The sequence below is a fragment of the Alosa alosa genome, chromosome 8 (assembly GCF_017589495.1).
Source record: "Alosa alosa isolate M-15738 ecotype Scorff River chromosome 8, AALO_Geno_1.1, whole genome shotgun sequence".
Lineage (NCBI taxonomy): Eukaryota > Metazoa > Chordata > Actinopteri > Clupeiformes > Clupeidae > Alosa > Alosa alosa.
This window is the reverse complement of record NC_063196.1, coordinates 3639643-3659412: the sequence shown is the minus strand read 5'-3', so window position 1 is coordinate 3659412 and position 19770 is coordinate 3639643. Positions and strand designations below refer to the sequence as shown.

At 39.1% G+C, this 19770-nt stretch overlaps 2 protein-coding genes across 4 annotated transcripts in view; both read right to left on the bottom strand.

The window, feature by feature from the left end:
* Nucleotides 1–2205: 2205 nt before the first annotated feature.
* LOC125299606 lies at nt 2206–5986 on the bottom strand. Of its 3 annotated transcripts, XM_048250936.1 has the most exons (10): nt 5906–5986; nt 5134–5216; nt 4880–5029; nt 4636–4787; nt 4385–4521; nt 4181–4274; nt 3929–4040; nt 3595–3821; nt 3316–3487; nt 2206–2615 (listed from the first exon to the last, which is right to left on the bottom strand). In XM_048250936.1, exons 5-10 carry the CDS (start codon nt 4474–4476, stop codon nt 2587–2589), a joined length of 726 nt encoding a protein of 241 aa, XP_048106893.1. In that variant the 5' UTR covers nt 4477–4521; nt 4636–4787; nt 4880–5029; nt 5134–5216; nt 5906–5986; the 3' UTR covers nt 2206–2586. The 3 variants fall into 3 exon arrangements, with proteins under 3 accessions (XP_048106893.1, XP_048106894.1, XP_048106895.1); XM_048250937.1 differs by having other exon boundaries at nt 4636–5029; XM_048250938.1 differs by lacking the exons at nt 4636–4787; nt 4880–5029; nt 5134–5216; nt 5906–5986 and having other exon boundaries at nt 4385–4559.
* Nucleotides 5987–17095: 11109 nt separating this feature from the next.
* The window catches only part of col12a1b (collagen, type XII, alpha 1b), a 75002-nt gene continuing 72327 nt past the window's right edge, over nt 17096–19770 (bottom strand). The window contains 2 exon segments of the mRNA XM_048250212.1: nt 17096–18157; nt 19482–19652. Of these exon segments, the coding sequence (XP_048106169.1) occupies nt 18042–18157; nt 19482–19652 (287 nt within the window). The 3' untranslated portion in view covers nt 17096–18041.

Sequence of the window (19770 nt, the reverse complement as noted above, 5' to 3'; positions counted from 1 at the left end):
TAAAAACAAAAACAATGCTTGAACGTTCTATTTGGGCCCCAATCTACTTCCTCTGCATTAAGATAACATATGGAATGTTAAAACGGAAGTCTTGTGGGGCCAACTATGATGCTGATAATGGAACTCTCTTGAAAGGGTCTATAAAATTATTATGACGTTGCTTGACAACGCCTGAGTTAGTCCGCTCAGCTGTGACTTATCAACATTCCACAGAGTTGCGATAAACAGCTGAAAAAACAAACGATTTTAGCTCTAAAACTCATTTAGTAGTAATAATTGATTTCATATTTATTTATTTCGTAAGTGACCATGGTATAAACGGGATAATGCCCTTCGATGAGTCCATTATCAGAAATAAATGGACTTCGCGGAAGCAACCGTCCGACGCGAACGCCTCCGCGTCGTCCATTTATTTCTGATAATGGACACCTCGTCGGGCATTATCCCTTACATAAATTCTGAGTGACACATTGGGTTATTTAACTTGTGGTTGTTTGTCAGTGCATTAACAAGGGTTTGTGAAAAATGGCTAGCTTTTCATCTGTCTCATCTTTCATCTTAACCATAACTTTTCATCTGTATGTTGGCCAACTTTCTGTGCAAGAGAGGCTAGTGGAATTTTATGTAAAACTGTGCTGTTGTGATCTTTCATCACCAGTTGAAATGACCCTCAGATGTAACACTGTGATGTTTCTGGTGGGGGGGGGGCAAAGTGTGCCAAGTTCTACATGAAAGCACAGAGGGTAGTTGGAGTCACTTGTTGCTGTTGCGTTGGGGTGGGGCGCCAGGAGGGTCATGTTCCCAGGGGCACTTGATTTCACAATCCATCCATGCATACTCACACACATACACTTGCACATTGGCAGTGCACACAGGTTTCTACAGACACACACACACACACTGTCCAGGCACAAGCGCTACATGCAGACATGCGAACAACATACTGTACTCACAAGTTGCAGGAGTAGGGCATGGGGACTTGGGAAATTACAGTAGCATGTAGTTTTCAGAATCTTTAGTTTAAAGGATTTTAAAGTAAAGTTTAAAGTAACATTTACCTGGAATTATACCAATAATTAGATGGCAATCAATTATATTAAATGTTGAAGACATCTCTCATGAACACCAGCTACACAGTAAAAAACATAGTGTCAATTTTACTCTTTAAGAGTTGAATTTAACTCTGTGTCAGATAACATTTGGTCCCACCCTAAATGAGTGTAACATTTACTCTGTAGCCAGTGTAAGATTTTCAGAGTTAATTTTACTCTATTTTGTGTCAAAATGTACAATGAAATGTGTAAAAACATTTAACACTGTGATCTGTTTACACTGTTAGAGTAAAATGATTTCACTACATAGAGTAGTTTCCACTCTAAATAGGCTATTCTGAAAATACACTATATAGTGTATATTTATTTTATTTTATTTTATTTTATTTTAATGAAATAGTTATGTTTTTAACTGCTATAATATAAGACAATACACACCATCAGGTACTGTAGCACCATTTATTTCCTGATAACTCCTCAGAGATAACAATATGGGACAACATACATAGTGGTGTCATTCTCTCCACATGACACTTGTATGTCAAAAGGCCTTGGATAAGGCAGATCATCAACTTGAAAAGCAACAAAATCGAGTCAAATCTTGAGCCAATTACAAGCTCCACTGGCTCCACAGTTTCCCACTTACTGGTAATAAATTTTGATTGTTTGCAATCTGAATTTAGAGCTGTGAATGGATTCTCTAATTGGTTAAAACATCCCTCCACATTCTTGCATGTTTCAGTGTCTCTTTGATCACGAAATACACCCTGGATGACTGACTCTTTTTGCATGCTCATGAATTTCCTGCACAATATCCTCCATAGAGGTCACAAAAAGAATTAACAACAGACTGGGCTACACCTGCTGCCTTTAGATCTGAAATGACAGAGGCACAACTATTTACAAGGTGTTCTGACGATAATGCTGGCTCTGACTCAACCTCAGCCTCATATGTCTCTTCTGCGGGATTTGCATTAGTACTATCAAGAACAGTTTGACAATGTGGTGGTTCAGTTTCAACAATAACATCACATGCACTATTCACATGACACTTATTCAGATGCTTCCTAAGACCAGAAAAACTATAGAAAAAAAAAACGGAGCATCCCACTTGGCCACATTGAAGATAAAGAGTCCTTCCCATTACAGAGTCCATGTATTACTTTGAGGTGCTTTACTAGATTGTTTGCTTCACCAAAGACATTGCTGCAAAGAAAGCACCTCATTGTTTAATTTCAAGAGTGCCTAACGCACCATTCTTGCTCGCAACTCTGCAATTCTTGGTGTTTCCTTAGTTTTCCCCATGTCAATGTTGTAAATGGAAGTTTGCAGAAAAGTGAAAAAGTTGTTCAAGACAGGACTGTAAGATGTACCAAACACATAGTGGGCCTTGAAGAGCTCATCCAGGGTTCCAACCGAGCTGGTGGCTTGGCATGGAAGTGCATGCTTGTCGATGGCAATGAAGAAAGAGTGAATGCTGCTTTTTGTGGGTCCCTGAGCAAGGAGGTAGGGCTGACTGCTTTGAGCGATGTTGTCAAGATGCTGCTGCACGCTTGTTCCCGTCTATAACAAAACACATTCAACAACACTATTTATTAAAACAATAACATGAGATCACTCCAATCTCTAAACAATTTAAGGATTCAAGAATTTTATGTCACATGCATAGAATTACTTGCGCAAAGCACATGCAGTGAAACTGTAAGGTTCTCCAGAAGAAAGAAAGGTTCAAAGGGAAGAGTGCTGTGTGTGGGATAGGTGCTCGTAGTAGTATGTGGTGTATAACGTTGGTGTGTGTGTGTGTGTGTGTGTACTGTAGAACTTTGAGTGATGACAGAAATGAGATAGATAAAATGATACGCCTGAACGAGAGTATAGTTCCATGTCAAATCAGCCTAGAAAATCGCCACGTTTCATTTTCCGTTGGTCTTATTACACTTTCTAACTTGAGAGGAGACAAATATTAAATAGGAAAATTACCGGAAATCTTAGTAACTTTTAAACATGATGCTAGCACGTGAGAAGTTAACGGTCTAATCAGATTCAATGATCTATGCTAGGCTGTAGCTAAAGTTGTATATCGCCAGACTCACAGAACGGCTGGATGAACGGGAAAAAGGTAAACATCAATTGTTTTGCTCGAGGGGAGGTGGAAAATGAGCTTAATTCCCCAAATGGTGGAATATCCCTTTAACATTATGCCATCATTTTCCACCATCCTCAATATATTTAGCAACATGCTTCTCCACATTCAAAGACTTACCTTTTTCAACTTCAGTAGATGTCTCAGCATTGCGCATTAAATCAAGAAGGTCTGTGGAGGGGACCAGTCCATGGCTTTCCTTAATGACTCCTGCTTTGAAAGTGGTAGGCCACCTCTCCAGGAACTTGTTGGCAGTCTGCTCACCAAACATCACTCTAAAATCTTGTTCTATCTGTAGTTTGAAAAAGAAAAAAAGAAGAAAAGGAGGACAACCTGAGTTGGTACCTTGTGCTACATTTTACAATATGTCTCAGTATTCAATGAATGTAGATGCCATACCAGTCCTGGTGTGTCTAGGAACCGTGGAAATACTGAGAAGACCTCTGCTGATTTGTTCTCATCATTGACCATGGTGTGGCGGTATACGAAAGTTACTTTAATCTTTTCACGGATGGTCTCCTCATCAGCAGTGTGTCTCAACAAAGCGATAGCGCATTCCACTTCCTCGTCAGTCAGGACTCTGTCGGCAGTAAAGGGTCTAGTACGCCCATGGCCTGGCCCACCAACTTTAGAACAAGACAATTTTGTTGTTGCTGTTAATAACTACACAGTTGTATATCCTCCTTTAAACACATTTCACAGGTTAATAATTCCACCTCATGATAAATATTACCTTTAGGAGATTTACTAACTGCAGGACCTCTTTCCTCAGCAGCTTTTCGTTGAATTGTCTTCAACCACCATGCAATGTAGCCTGAACCACTTTCAGGATCGTAGTAATGTTCCTATGTATAATGTATGCACAGTGTGATATATACATTCATATGATCTCTGAGCTTTGGATAAAAGCGTCTGCTAAATGCATAAATGTAAATGTAAATCTCAGCAGTTCGAAGGGCAAATATATTTTAAAACCTTTACTTACATAGCCATTCTGTGAATATGGGTCTTCAAGGTATGGAAACAGAGCGACAATCCCCTGTGCATACATCACTTTTACACTCCGGGGCGGAGATGTCCTGGTGTATTCAATAATCAACATTCATAGATAGCATTGAACAACATGACCTAAACAATAATTGCGATGTTTAAACAATGTATCATGATAACATATTTGATCCATGCTTACCCATGTGTTTCCATCATCTCTGCAGTAAGTATGTTGATGAGCTGTCTTCTGGTTGAATCTGTAATTGATTTTGTTTTCGCATACTCCTCCATGACACGGTCACCTCCAGGCTTTGTAGTCAAGATTGTTTCAATCAGCTAAGAAATAAAATGTGCAGTATTGTATTTTGAAAAATACTTGGCAATTATGAAACAAATAAAATGCACCTCAAATTAAACATATGAATCAAACTCCCCACACACACAACTCACAGCTTTTGCTTCATAGTTAATGCGGCAAGGCCTTTTAGGTTGACTTCCTTCGGCTGCAACTGGCTCCTCAGCTGGGTCACACAAGGAGAAGTTGAGGATCACTGTGTCTTCAGATGCAATAGAGCATGGAGATGACGTGGACTGAGGGTTACCTGAGCATTGGGAAATAAGAACACAATTACATAGTTCAACACTTCCACTTCAACGATGTGTGTGTAGTCTTATGCAGGTAGGCAGCAATTACCAGGTGCTTCATTGGCCAATGAAATTAGGAAAGGTCCATGGAACTCTTGTACGATCTCCTCAAAAACCTCAGAGTCGACCTCTGTGTTAGACTGGTCATAAACCTTGATGTCCAACCGTCTGTCTTCAGCAATGTTAAATTTTAGACTCACTAGAGTAAAAGAAATAAACAGTGCACAAAATGTTCTAATGAGAAACAATTGCAATATGCCACCACTTGATTAGGCTACTTTCAATCCGAATTTAGTGACTAACCTTCTCAAGAAATCACCGAATGTTAGTTCAGGCAGCTTGATGTACATCTGCACTCCGCCAAACGAGACACGCAGCAGCATTTTCTGTTAAATTTAAATTTAAGGAAGGTTGAATAACTGTTAATATCCATATCCATCAAAACATTCTCTGAAGAATCAGAGCAAAGTTATTAGAAAACGTAATGGTCTAATAAACACTCATGGACTTATGGTATCAATAGGCTGATATACGGGGTGCTAATAAACTTGTTAGCTGAGAGTATAACCTCCTGTCTTTCTAATGACTTTCTTGCCATTCAGCAATTGTTGAAATTACTCTCAATGTCTGGTTTCAGACAGGCACAAGTCAAGCACGACAACATAACATCTTGCTAATTATTTCAACTTGGGCAGAAACCACGTTGTCAAGCTAACTTGCTAACATTTTGGTACGTTAACCCAACGCCACCCACCCGCCTAACAACTTCAATTATCACTAACCCATACATTGCACGGTGTTAACAAGTAAATAAAGTCTAAAAAATGTGTCATTTAAATGAATTTCGTTATCAACTGTATTACTTCTAAGTTCTTGACGTGGTATTGCAGTCGAATGCATCTGAACTTGAAGTCAGTGAGGTATATTGATTAGCTAACTACATCTATGCATGCCTAGCTTAACTTAATAATACCTACCATCGCCTATCATCGTCAATGTATTGCAAAAAGTTGGTCGTAAGTGGAAAAATATCTAGCTAGATGGTGAAAACCTACAAATGTTCATACAAACTTACCACGATAGGTCTGCTAGTGGGGAAAGAGACGATTTCCAACGTGCCACTGCCAGCTTGAGCTCCAGTTCAGTTCTGTGATTTTCCGCGGGGAATCATCACCATGTAGAGTAGATTTGGTCATTGTGTGCATGTTGGACTTAACTCTCACTTTTGACACTACTATTTAGACGATTTTACTCTGTACATTGTTATAACTACTCTATCCAGAGGAAAATAGGTTTACTCTGCAATAATGACACTCCATTTTTTACTGTGTAGTAACATGTTCTGCTGAACTGGCTTTATGATATTAAAATGATGAGGCATTCTATAATCAGAGTCTTCTGTTTGGAAGTGAAACAGCATCTGCTATTATTGTCTTTAAACTGTTCCAAGTCACGTCTTAAGGCTCTGCTTAATTGCAGCAGACAAGACACAGTCTTGTTTGATGTTTTTAAAGAGTTATGTTTTGTCTTGAAGTAGCTTACTTTCATACCATCCAATAACTCAGTCAAAGCAAAAACTCTTTTGTCTGGCCCATTTATTTATAACTCCCTTAACCTCCATAGTGACCTGCCTGGTGGAGAATTGACCTAAAAAGGATTCTGTATGATACTCTCTTTTTAAGAAAAAAAAGATAATGAAGTATTGTATTTAGACATTTGTGTGCACTTTTTATTTGGCAGATATGTAATTAAAGGGATGTAAGAAGGAGGCGTAATGCACAAAGTTAGTTATGAGAACCAAGCCTAATTTAATGTGACCTGACACAAGAAACTTGTACATATATACAAGTACAATGTGTACATATTAAGGCTGTCAGCATTAAGTTAATTGCGATGCGATTAAAGGACCAAGCATAATTTTTTTTAATCGTGTTGATTTACATTACATTTCATTTTACACCGTCACTTGTTCTGTTATCAACAATCCTATTTGGCTGCTACTATTTTGACCCTTTGATGCATAATTTCTTGCCCTCAAGCTACCACAGACACTTCCTTGCCTAGTCCTCCTGTAGTCATGGATATAATAAACATAGGCTACATTTTGCATGTGCACTTGTGCATATTTCTCAATATGAAAAAGTTCCTTATTTTCAACTGAACTCAAAGATAATGAATATGGAGTATTTTTAATTTTGCAGTTTAAATCAGCTATATTTCTGAAGAGTACATTACTCAGGGCCGCTGCACATCTTTTGAAATTTGATTTGAAATAATAATTCTTAAAGTTAAGTTCATAAAGTAACCTTCTTTGCTTTCATTTGATTCCCAATCAAGATGCACTGGTAAAAATGGTTTTACATTGTTAATATGCACTTTTGGAAAGTTCAGAAATGCAAAATAATAGAATTTGATAAATGTGATGTGATAATATTGATTAATCTCGATTAGGCTAACTATAGGACAACTATCGATTCTTTTTGGAATCCAGTATTCTAGCGATTATGTAATTGATTAATCGAGTAATTGGATACAAAAATATTTTGTGTTATTAAGTGCAATTTATTAATATGCACTACAAATGTCATGTTGTAAACTAGTCACTTCAAAGGAAATGAATACCGGTATATCTGTTTTTTGTAGATTTGTGCATCTGCAGCATTTACCATTACTCCCAAATAACCTCCCTTACAAAAAATAACTGCAGTTTTTTTCAAAGTACAGTGCAGTTAACATACTACAGTGCAGTACAGTAGTATTTCCATGTCCAAAATACTGGACACTTGAAGTAATGCAGTTATTTTTTGTAAGGTTGCAGTTATTTTTTGCAGTTATTTTTTGCTATAAAAAGTATGTCTGGGGTAGGCCTATTTGGTAGCCTAACCTAACACCATGTGTGTGTGTGTGTGTACACGTGCGTGTGCGTGAGAGAGGGAGACAAGATGAGCTGAGTGTGTGTGATAAGTTTTTTGGTGTATTGCTCACTTGCAATTTTACATGAATTAGTTTAATTAAAGTTTTCACAACTTAACATCATATTGACTCACGACTATACTGTAGGCTACAGCCGCTACAAATACCGTACATTTTAACTAGCTAATACATTAAATCAGCTAACATCGATGTTTACGTTTCCTTGTGTCGGCTACGCTTGATGAGCTGGTGTTAAAAACTGGATGCTTTCTGCTCAGATGTTGAATCATCGTTGATGTCCTGTTGTGGGACGCCAGTTCTGCTTTGCAGTAAGTGCTTTTAGACATACGTGTAAGACCGGAGGTTCTGCCGATGTTAAACGGTGGGGCCGTATATCTGAACGACATAACCGGTCATATGGAAGTCCGAATTTAGCCGGTTGTTCTACTACTCCCCCCCTAGTATTTCCTCCGGACATTATGTAAATGTGCTGTGTCTGAACGAGGCATAGAACATGCGGTTAAAATTCACACCTAGTGAGAGGGCGTGTTGGTGACGTTTCTTTCGTGCGTCCATGTGGTTAGAGCTGACTTAAATGCCAGTGTTATGATGGAGTGGCATAGTGCTGTCCAGAAAATCTCCGACCTGGAAAGATGCAGACATCACGGAGCTACTGTCCATGAGGGCATACAACATTTTGATAGAACACATGAAGGGAATGGCACGTTGTAGCCTACAACTGCATGGCAAGGCCAAACGAATTCAAAAGACTGATAAGCAGAAGGCGCTGAAAAGGCAGTAGCCTACAGCGACGTCATTGACGACAAGGAGTATTTAATAAATTTTTAGCCAACACAGTTTTCTGTTCATTCATAGCCTTCTCATGGCCTGCTGAGCTAGCTGATATTTGTTGAGCATATATGCCTAGAAAATGAAAACGAAGAAAACCCAACTTTGTTCCAAGCTCCTTACGTAAATGCAATAGAGACATGGGGAGAGGATGCTTTTGGGAAAAAATAAACCATGAAAAAACGAACTTCACTGTTATGTTAGTATTTTGTTTGTTGCTTAAAAACCTTGTATGATGGCCTTGAAGTCTTGAGTTAGCCTACTGAATTGGCTGGTAGCCTACCATAAAGTTTGTGCATGCTCTCTCTCTCCAACGCAAACCAGATTCTGGTACAACGTTGAAAACAGATCATGTGTTTATTCGAAGCACACATACAAATACTTTAGGTCAATTTCAAGTGCGCACTTACGTGACTAGCCTACTTCAAGTATTAGCCTACGCACAATAGATTTCTCTTCTTTAGCCTACATAATGCATAGGCTACAATTTGTAAACAAAAAAGCAGCTGTGACAGGCAGCGGCGCGATATATTCTCGCCATATCTCGCATCTTGTGAACTCTACAAGCCCCCACCCCTCACTCGACAACTACACGGAGATTCTGTAATGTGCGTGTATGTCGTTCACACATACGTCAGTATAAGGTCCGCAGGTTAGCATCATATCTGAATCATCCGAAGGGTAGGCCCTCCGTTTGACAAACCTCCGCATATACTCCGGAGGTTATATCTGAAAGCGCTTACACATTGGACACATTGCACAGTGGACACATTGCACCTTCTCTTCTTTTCTAAGTTTTAAATGATCCTAAAACTTTGGACATTCTCTGCTTTTTACTGACTGTTTCTTGGCTCTCCATCATCGCGACAATTTAATTCTGAAAGTGGTGTGTGCCATAGGCGGAGTTTAATATTCGGGCAAAAAAAAACAAAAAACTCATTATAGCAGCTGAGCCTACCACTTGGGGAACACAGCATGATATGAATAAAACAAACATGCTAAATAAACAAATGTTTATTTTTAAAGCAGATTTTAAATTCTATCCTTTTTTAGATCCTGATCGCTGACTATTTGTGTTGTTTGGAGCTTGATGTTTTAAAAATCTCCTTATGTCCATATGACCAGATAATTACAACGTTATTACATGCTAGCTGAGAATCGCTGGACTTACGTTAGCCGACTTGTCACTTGACCCAGAGCCCTGAATTTTTGTTTTGTTTTTACTAAAGCAGTATATGAACTCAGATGTATTAACTACCACCAATTAGTTGTTTTGTTTGTTTTTTTAATATTTATACAATATCTGGTCATGCCAGACGTAAAGACACAGTGTAAGGAAGCTGTCAAACATGCATTTTATTTACCTTTGTGTTAAATGCAGTTATTGTTATGATTCTGTTATATGTAAATGCAATATACAGGAATGCACCAAAAACTGTGTTAAGATAAGCTTGTCCATTTTTCTTTATTCCTTAACAAGACCATGACCTCCATTAGTATGTGGCTGTTTTGATTGACTTTTTCATTCTTCTGAATTAGACCTCTTTAGGCTTTGACCTTGTTATGTCCATGCCAAGACTATTCAGAGGCAATTCACTTCTTTTCAAATTTTTGAAATTACGGTATCAACGTTGCCGTATTGTTATGACCTCAAACGTCTGTTAACTTATGGCCAAGACATTTCCATCCCATAATTGATAAGGATATGTGAGTTTGGGTTTTCTGTTCAAGCTCAGTGCTGAACGGGGAAATACCCAAGTCTGTTGGGAGCTCAAACACCAGTTCAGTAATTCATGTTGGACATGGAAGTGAACATGGTGCCATTGACCCAAATGTGCAGCGTGGGTCTTGGACGAAAGTGATGTGATGGCTCATTTCTAGTCTCAATAGGTTTGCCATAGTGAAGTGCATCACAACTGGCCAGGATGTGCCTGTCTGTGGAAAGTGGCCACCATTGTGTCAGTGTGAATTTATAATAATTCAGTAAATGTCAGCAAATAATGATACCTTTGAGAGCATGATGATGATGTAGTGAATCCACAGAGCTCAGAAAACGGCACCAAAAAAAAAAAATCATCCTCACCACTCTTGCAATTACTCTTGTTCCCTCTGAGTTCATTTCCTCATATTGTTAAATAGGCAGGTATTGAGTATACCCCTCGGCAGTCCATTCAGACAGTACTGTGATTAAGTTTAAATTCTTGAGTGTGCCAAGGTTAATGAATTAGGTCATGTTCTTGACTCCTTGCTGGGACTAGAGGGAACCATCTTTGTCGGTGTGTATGGATGCATGCATGATAAGGCCTGTTCTATTTACTGTTTTTGTTTTCATTTTTGACATTATATATATATATATATATATATATATATATATATATATATATATAACTGATATCCACTGTCAGTTTTAATAGACTAAGGAAGGAAAGAAAGAGAGCAAATGAATCAAAGGAATTGTTGTTTCATGATTTTTACATGATTTTAAGGAAGCAATTGAAAATGACATTAGCATATTTTTTTAGACAAAGTGAGGAATGAACCAAAATTGGATCCATATTAAAGTAAAACCAACACAAAAGCAAAAAAAAACAAAAAAACATTAAAAACCAAGGCAACCGTCTTGGTGGTAAAAGTGCAAATATGACTGAAAATGAAAGCAGGCAGTGGTGGTTCTGAGCCATCTCTGTGTGTGACCACTGCACTGTGTATTGTTAACACACATCTGTGCCCACTGCTAACGAGCACGTCTGTGGGGCAAAACACAGGACACAGACAGCGTTCTCTCACATGGCTATGAGTAAACAAACATATAAAATACTCATAACAAGATAAACAAAAAATGTTTTCACAGCCTGAATAAAGTCAACAAAAAATATTATAACAAAGCTTGTCTAAACCAGTCTTTGAGACCAATCAGAGGTATTGTCCGCCCCCCCCCAATTTCAAGTTGCGTTTTGAAACAGAAAAAATCATCCGTTTGAATATTCGTCAAATGGAGCAAGCCATTGTTTTGACTAAATGCATTCGAAGGACTCAACAGTGACTTGCTGTAGCCTCTATAATAATATCTGCTTGTAGGACAGGCGCCATGGCCATTTATAGCAGCAGGTTTGACTCTTACCTCATTAGTTTTAGCAATTCCTAAATGTTCCGGGTGGCCTAGGTGATGTCATTTGGGCCATAAATGTGCATTTAAAAGCTCTTAGTTTGGGTTCATTTGGAGCTGATCATTATCATGTGTAAAAGGTGTATCATTTTCTTTCCAGTCAGTTTAGATGAAACAAGCCATTTCCATGAAGAGAAGAAGATATATTTCAGATGTCGCTGAAAACAACTGCGTCTGACACCTATTGTATCTGACAGGCTCTGGCTTTGTTATTATCTTGCAAAACAACATGATGTTACATAGAGTTCAATTCTAGTTCAGCTAATCACTTTATGTATCATCACAGTGGAAAGTTGGAGCGATTACACCCTGGTCAGAATATACCCTGGCTACTGTTACTTGGAGGTAGGCTAACACTGCAGCAGAAACAAAACATGACTGAAATAGAATATTTGGATGACTTAATGTGGATAGTATAGTCACAATGCTTTTGGAACAGGTGCTCAGTATAGTTGGAGCAGGAACACATTTGGTGTGTGGGCTGTCACCATGGCAGATGTGTTTTTAATACAGTCTTGGTGCATTTTTGCCAGCCAACCAAACCAGCATTCGCAGAGCTCACTGGTTAACTTCAGCTGAAGCTCAGACTGTGGGACCACCCTTGCAGTAGATCTCTCTCTGTATACAGAACATTTAAAACAAATCCGGAGTGAGGTCAAAAACAAAACATGTAAAATCAAATCACTGCTCAGTGCTCACACAAGAGGGGCTGTTTCCGCTTACACACCTGGAATCTGACAGAATTAGCAGCTTAAAGGACAATTCCGGCGCAAAATGAACCTAGGGGTTAATAACACATGTGTACCGAGTTCGACCGTTCGCTGGGATTTGTTTTCATGCTAGTCGAATGTGAGCAGTTTTATTGCAAACCGCTAATTAGCGTTAAACGCTAGCCTTTGGGGCACACGTACAGTAGAAAGAAATAGCTATTTCTATACCACTAACAAGGCTCAAAATAGCACCACACTTACACAGTAGCATAATGAGGGTCTGTACATGTAAACTGAAGCATTGAGAACTTTGTAAGTGTACAGGCAGTTTATTAAAAAGAAACACATTATCGTAAGTCAGTACTATCAAAAAAATATATAAAATCAATGGCTCTGTAAATAGACATTTTAAAAACATAAATGAGAATGAATGGTAGTGAAAATGAGATGATTCTTCTGTTGAAATTACAGAATGTAAGAGAATTGCACAACTATAGCCCTATCTGATTATCACACTGATAGCCAGTTGTATTGGTGTATTTTCTGATGTGGCAACCATCACTTTTGAGTATTTGACTCACAGTGATTTAATTCATGATCTTGTACAATGGGTGTTACCCATAGCTCTAATGCTGTGCTGTAAATTGATGCTGTAACTTCACCTGCTTTGTCTGCAGCGCATAGGAAGGATACTTCCAATGAAGCCGTGTTGAAAAGGGACTTCTGGTGTGTATCTTAAAGGAGATTAAAGCGAGTTGAACTCCCATGTACATGCCCCCAGAGTGTAGCACTGTAGCTGCCTGATTCGCCGGATTTCTCCTTTACTCACTTCACTGGGGCCTCTAGAGCACAAATAAGTTAGCACATTTCCCAAAAACCCAAACATTGTGTTATTCTGCTGAGATTTTCTAGGACTATCTGTGAACCATTAATGAGGATTATCCCACGACATAGACAAACAAGAGATCCCATCAGACAGTGATGCAATAGTCACTGACTGATCCGTCCTTTTAAGGCCTGTCAAGTTCTGTGTGCTTTCTTTCACACACCAGCAGACTGTCTGCAGAACAGCTTGATGGTGTCAGCACTGCTTATTGACAAGGAGGCTTTTTGTCCGTTTCTGTGCGCTGAAAGTGAACCGTTGTCCTCATTGCAGACATGAGCAGTTTCAAGAAAGAAAGCACGTGTCAAAGAGCATACGCTGAGGAGTCATTTTGACACTGAGGAGCCGGACTACTGAGTTAAGTGAATTGTTGGCTGTTTGAGTAGGCATGACTAATTCAATTGACCACTTGAACATGGAATATTTACATTTTTTGCAAAAAGCATTCTACCATCACAGATTGTTTGTGTCTGTACTTGTTAGTATCTTCTTTCTTGTTCCGAATGCAATTATATAACCATACAGGAGGGATTTTTCAAATGTTATTCTTTAGGGGCTCAGCATGTCACTGGCTGTGTCAGTAAAAGACCTCACAGATGCTGGTCTGAGCATTCTACATGAAGGTCTGAGCTTTTTGTTTTCACAGGCTCATGTACTCTTGTTCCACACAATTCAGTTGTAGATCCAGGCTGACAAAGGTGTTTACACCAGCAGGGCTTATGGTGCCTGAATATTGATCCACAGTCACAGCTTTGTTAGCATCATCCTCAACCCAAAAAGAGTAGAAAGTCAAAAGGTTTTCAAGCAAAATATGTACCTGTGTGTATAAAATTATACTTCTATCTTTTATTTGTGTGATTATCCAATAAAACCCAGGTGTTGTGGGAAGTCGGAGAAATCAGATAAATCCCAGTGTAGCCGTTAGCATCGCCACAGTGAGTGTAGCAAAGTGCAGGTGGCCGGAACAGCAGGCAACCCATGGAACAGCAGGCAACAAGACATGCAGACTTCTCTTGCATCCAACCCAACCAACCAACCAACAACCTTGCATCCAGTTAACTCCTGATGTGGTCATCACTGGCAGGGGCACATTGACATTTTACATATCCAGTTTAATAGATGTTTTTATCCCTGTAGTTCACTGTTGCAGTAACACAGCAGTTGTCCACCAAGTGTTGAAAGCTTCCCTCAAGGGGCTGCTTATGGTCTGTTCTTATTAATTAGCATCCTGTTCTAAAAACAATGGGTGATTGCAGACACTGAATATTGCGTTTGCACATTCCTGTGCTGCTTTTTGCTGAAGCTGGTGGTTTAGCTCGCTACTTTCCCCCCTGTATTAGACGAAGACATTTCTGAAGAAATTATGGCCATGCTCATTATTAAACATTTTCAGTTTTCTTTTTGTCTATTTGTCTTTTATACAGATCCTAAGGTGACTTGAAATTAAAATTGACAGTTTTGAGGTCCCATAAATCCAAGTACATTTCACTTTGACAAATTAGGTCTCACATTGACATGTGGCTAACCCAAATATTGAGAGTTGTTTAAAGGCTCCCTGTCCAGCAAAGTCGAGTGACTCATCAAAGTTCATCTAACATCATGTTTTCTGGAAAGCTGTGGACTACTCTCATAATATAACATCTTAGGCAGCTGCAATAGCCTCCACCCTAAAGCAACACTTATTAATGGCATTACATACTTGGAACCCATCGTTCCACAGAGGACTTAACTGCTTTTTGCAGAGATTTTGACTGAAACACACATTAGTTTCAAAGCAGGTTTACAGAATAGAATTTATTACCATCATACCAGCTCTTTGTCGGCATCATCTGTTAACAAGAACTTGTGTGATAGTACTTGTATCATGCACTGCAGGAACACATTTTTAAACTGATGTCATTCTTGTTGGGGGGGGGGGCTCTGCTACATACAGTACAGTAGATTAGAGGTCTGCACTCCCACGGTAGACCCGTGGGTCCCGACGCAAAAGAGTGCGGCGCGGGACAACTTTTGAAAGCTCTTTGCGGGAGTGGGCGGGATGAGAGAGGTGCGTTCATGGGTGCGGGACAAACCGATGATTCACTGCACTCCCGCAAATAAAATATGTGCGTAAAATTAAATATGGAAATGATTAAAGTAGTGTTCATAACTATAGTTCAGCTGGATGTTCTGTTAGGCAGCATTAAAAAACGGGGTTTAAGCATAACTGACGGATAGCAGGCCTATAGCCTATATTGTCGTTTACGTGGGTTCAATTTGTTCCTGCTGCTCATTGTCAAAACTCGAAACCAAGAAACTGACATCTGGAGTCTTTCTCAGGTGTTTGTGCTCCTTTCGTGAGACAGAAAGTAAAACTGAATAGGCTATCCCTCCTGCATGCGGGCAGGAGCGGGACATCATGTTACAGATGCGAGCGGGAGCGGGACTAAAAATGGCACATTATTGCGGGCGGGTGCGGGACAGAATATTGCGGGAGCGGACGGGTTTTTTCAGTCCCGCGCAGACCTCTACAGTAGATTATTCTGCAGCAGGTTCATATTTAGTACTCAGGTCTACATCCTTTGGACCAGCAGTAATTTTCTAGCATATCCCTCTGACTTTGAAGTTGCTTTACTCTCACCCTTTCTTGATTGATATGCTTGGGATTTTTTACCAGCATCAAAGAGAGGAGTCTCCAGTTCCGACATACTTTTGTGGGGAAAGGCCACTTTTGGGTGGGACTACAAAGCAATGTAACAACGATAAGAAATGGTGTGTGGCACAGACAGCCCAACACACTTTTGGGCATCCCTTTTGAATTAGACTCCAGATCTGTGGAGATGAGAAATGCCAGAATCACTACGAGTAATAAAATGTGCCTTTACACCATCTGGGAATGCCCTAAGGAATGTCATCTACAGTGTATAAACAAGAAGAATCCTTGTGTTTCAAGTAAATCTAGGCAGCATTTAAATGACATAACAACTGTTTGGTTGTAAATCACTATGTCCCTCTACAGTGTCCTGTGATAATGGTCATCTAAATAGTAATTTATCACTTCACACTACCCTACAAAGAGACAAAATAAAAATAGTATCCAAATAAAGAGATGCTACAATAATGAGCTGAGAAGTAGTTTTGAGAAACATAAAAACGCCTTTTACAAACTCTTGATTCCTGAGGGTATTTTAGGTTAAGTGGGCTTGTTTGTTTGGCCTACATATTTGGCCAAAGTCTTCAGATGAGGTGGTAATGGCACACTTTGTGGTTCATTCTTTTCCTAAACTATTCAGCCGGCTTATAACCACCTGCACCTTGCTTACACAAAATACCACCCTGTATACAAGCCTCCTCATAGTCTGATGATACAGGGCCATTACTCTTGTGAAGCAAGTTTGTCTTACTCTACCCATGAATCCCCCCTGAATGATGGGTCCACCACACAATTTTGTATTAGTTCAGATGATGGCCTAGACAACTGCACTGTCCCTGAACTTGTACTTTCTTTGTAGCATAGTCCAGATACATTTGTAAGTGTGTCAGTGTTGTCACTGAGGGTGATTGTGTGGTTGGATTCATAGTTATTATTGTAATGATTGCCAAATTGCATTTTTTACTAAAAAAATAAACCTTTCTATCAAGATCTATCAATGGCTTTGCCTAGATGTGAATGAAACACCTTGTCATACCCTTAAAACAGCAAAAAACATCATGCAAAATATCTATTTCTTTTTTGTGGAAAAACATAAAAATATGGACTCTGTCTTTATATTTTCAGTAGTTTTATTGAAAAATGCCTCTTCGGTTTCAGAAATAAATAAGAAAATAAGGCTGTGGAATTCACAATCTGCAGTTTAAAACATAAAGCAGCAATACCATAGTTATACCATATCCATAGTTTTGCACACACATGTCAACTGCATGAGATAATGATAAAACAACAATGACAACAACTATATTCAGATAAAAAAAAATCAACCAAAAAAAAAACAAGGACAAAACAAATGGAAAACTTACTAAATATACACCACAGACATGCAATTCCACCTTTAGTAAAATCTGCTGTGACTTGATATAATAAAACTGATAAATATTAAGTCTAAAATAACAAAAGGAAGTCATGTTTAATTGATGTATGAAAAAGTGAGAAACAGATCAGCTGATGCTGTGGTGTGACCATGACTCCAGTGGCAGAGTATGACGTATGACTGTGAAATTGCAACATAACAATGTAGACAACTATAACGAGGCATTTATGAGCTGTAATTATGATTGTATAAACACAGTGTCATCCCACTGCGCTGTTTCTATACATTTGCTTTCAACCAATATGTTTTCAAATGCAGCCTGTTTGTTAAATGCAACAGCTATCCTCCGATGATTGAGACATGATGCGGGTATGTTACATAGTAATGGCACATAGTTACTTGAAATAGGAAAACAAAAAGATCACAGATCAAGAAAAAAAAATGGAAAAAAAGTTTCCTTTGGTTTGCTCACCTTCCCTTCTGATTTGATTTGTTTTCATGTGTGCACTCACTGAACGTGAAGGTATGGACTAATAGGCCAAGAGAAAGAGAGAGCAGGAAGCCCTTATGATGTCAAGTGTGCATATCTCTTCACAGTTACATGTCTGAGAGTGACTACAACAAACACATAATTATATATATAATTTATACATAAAAATTGAGTTCAGAACATCGTCCGCTTCTTATGGTGATATCCTCTTTGATCCCTTCCTTGATAGAGACCTCTTTCGACGCCGTGAAACGTCATATTCCTCTTCTTCAGGTATGGGGACTACCTGTGGTTCTGCTTCGGGTTCTCCTTGAAAATATTGTTGGCCAGATGAGCATGGCTGAGACTGTTTCGACATGCAGGTTCATTATTTCTTTTGTTAACACCAGTCTTATGGACTGACCATAGCGTGGGCTTGGCTGTGGCCATGTGTTTTCAGCTACAGATTTCAAAGGCACTGACAGAAAGGAATTGTAAACATTTCAGTGCATTTGTGCATCTCAGCTGTACTGAAAAGACTACGCTGTAATATAAGGGAAAGAGTCTAAGAGTTGTAATTACTACACTTTTCTGTCATTCTTTTTGAAAACATTCACAGAAATTAAGTGAAGTTAGAAATTGTACCATCAGCCTATGCATGCATTTGGGAATGCATTGCTACACCTAACAATAGACAGATTTACAGCTAGTGCTTAAACAAAAAGAAATACTACATGAAAAATGGAAAAGGTAAACTTTCGGAATTGTCATTGTGCACATACAGGTAAATTTTTAGGAAAAGGGAATGTTTAAAACCTCCAGGGTCACATGTACAAAAAGCATGTGCTTCATCTTGGCCCTGAGCAAATTGTATGGGAATACTTAAGGCACAGTTACATAAAACAGAGAGAGGCATTCGTGTTGGCATTCAGCAAGCAACAGGGTACAAGGCACAAGCTTACTACAGGTGTTAAACTAATTTTAGTGTGTTTCATTTACAAGGCACAATTAGTTTATTTACAGGTATCACCTCACAGTTAACAGGTTAAAAAATTATTCTCGTCTTGGCCACCATGTTAGTAAAAATCTTTGTTGTTTGCTTTGTGGTCATGCTCCTTCACCCGACAGAAGTGGTTTGTCTGTTCGCCGATTTGGCTTCAAGATGCAAACAGGCTACTACGTTGTTGCCATCACCGTTGCTTGTCTGTTTCTAGTAGTTGTAAATTGTTGTTAGTACCAGTCCACTTGTTATGCTCTTTGTTGTTTTTTGCTTTTTTTTGGTATTTAGTGGGTTCAATGTTCTTGAAACAGTTCGTTGGTGGTTAGAAACAGGTGTCTCTCAGGATTTCAAAGTGAAAGCAGCACGGGTGATTTTAAAGGTTTACTATGGTGATCCTGAAACAGGTCAGAGATGTCAAAAATGTTAGATGTCACCATGTAACCAGTGCTTTTTCTTTTCAAACATATACAGCGAACTATACATTGCTCCCCAAATTATGCGTTACCATAGAAGTTACTCTTAGTAGTTTGCATCTACTGTATGCTATTGATTATTCAAAAGACTACGTCCATGCATTGTTTATGACATGCCATCTATGTTAAGGGGGTTGCTAACACCATCATGCACCCTTCAGTTATACATAGGAGGACATACCTCTGTATCCCTGTCCATTGTATGGAATTCCGACGCACTGGGAGGAGTCGCAGTAGCCAGGGGGGCCAGGTGGGCCTCTCACCCCAGGGACGCCATTGCGGCCAGGGGATCCACGAGTCCCGGCAGGGCCTGGAGGTCCGGGAGGTCCAGTTCTGGAGTCACCTTGTGGTCCTAATGGAAAGATGTGCAACAGTGTTCAGAGGGGCGGCTTTGTGGTGGGCTCTTAAACAATTTTTTTTGTTTGGGCCATACACAATATTTAGCATGATTAACAGTGTAGGAAATATAT

Excerpts from the sequence above, each read along its gene's own strand:
- LOC125299606 (XM_048250937.1), bottom strand. The coding sequence starts at position 4,476 with ATGGAGGAGTATGCGAAAACAAAATCAATTACAGATTCAACCAGAAGA. Across the intron at positions 4,041-4,180 it reads CATATTCACAGAATGGCTAT|GAACATTACTACGATCCTGA; the intron begins GTAAGTAAAGGT and ends CATTATACATAG. Across the intron at positions 2,616-3,315 it reads ATCTACTGAAGTTGAAAAAG|ACGGGAACAAGCGTGCAGCA; the intron begins GTAAGTCTTTGA and ends GTTTTGTTATAG.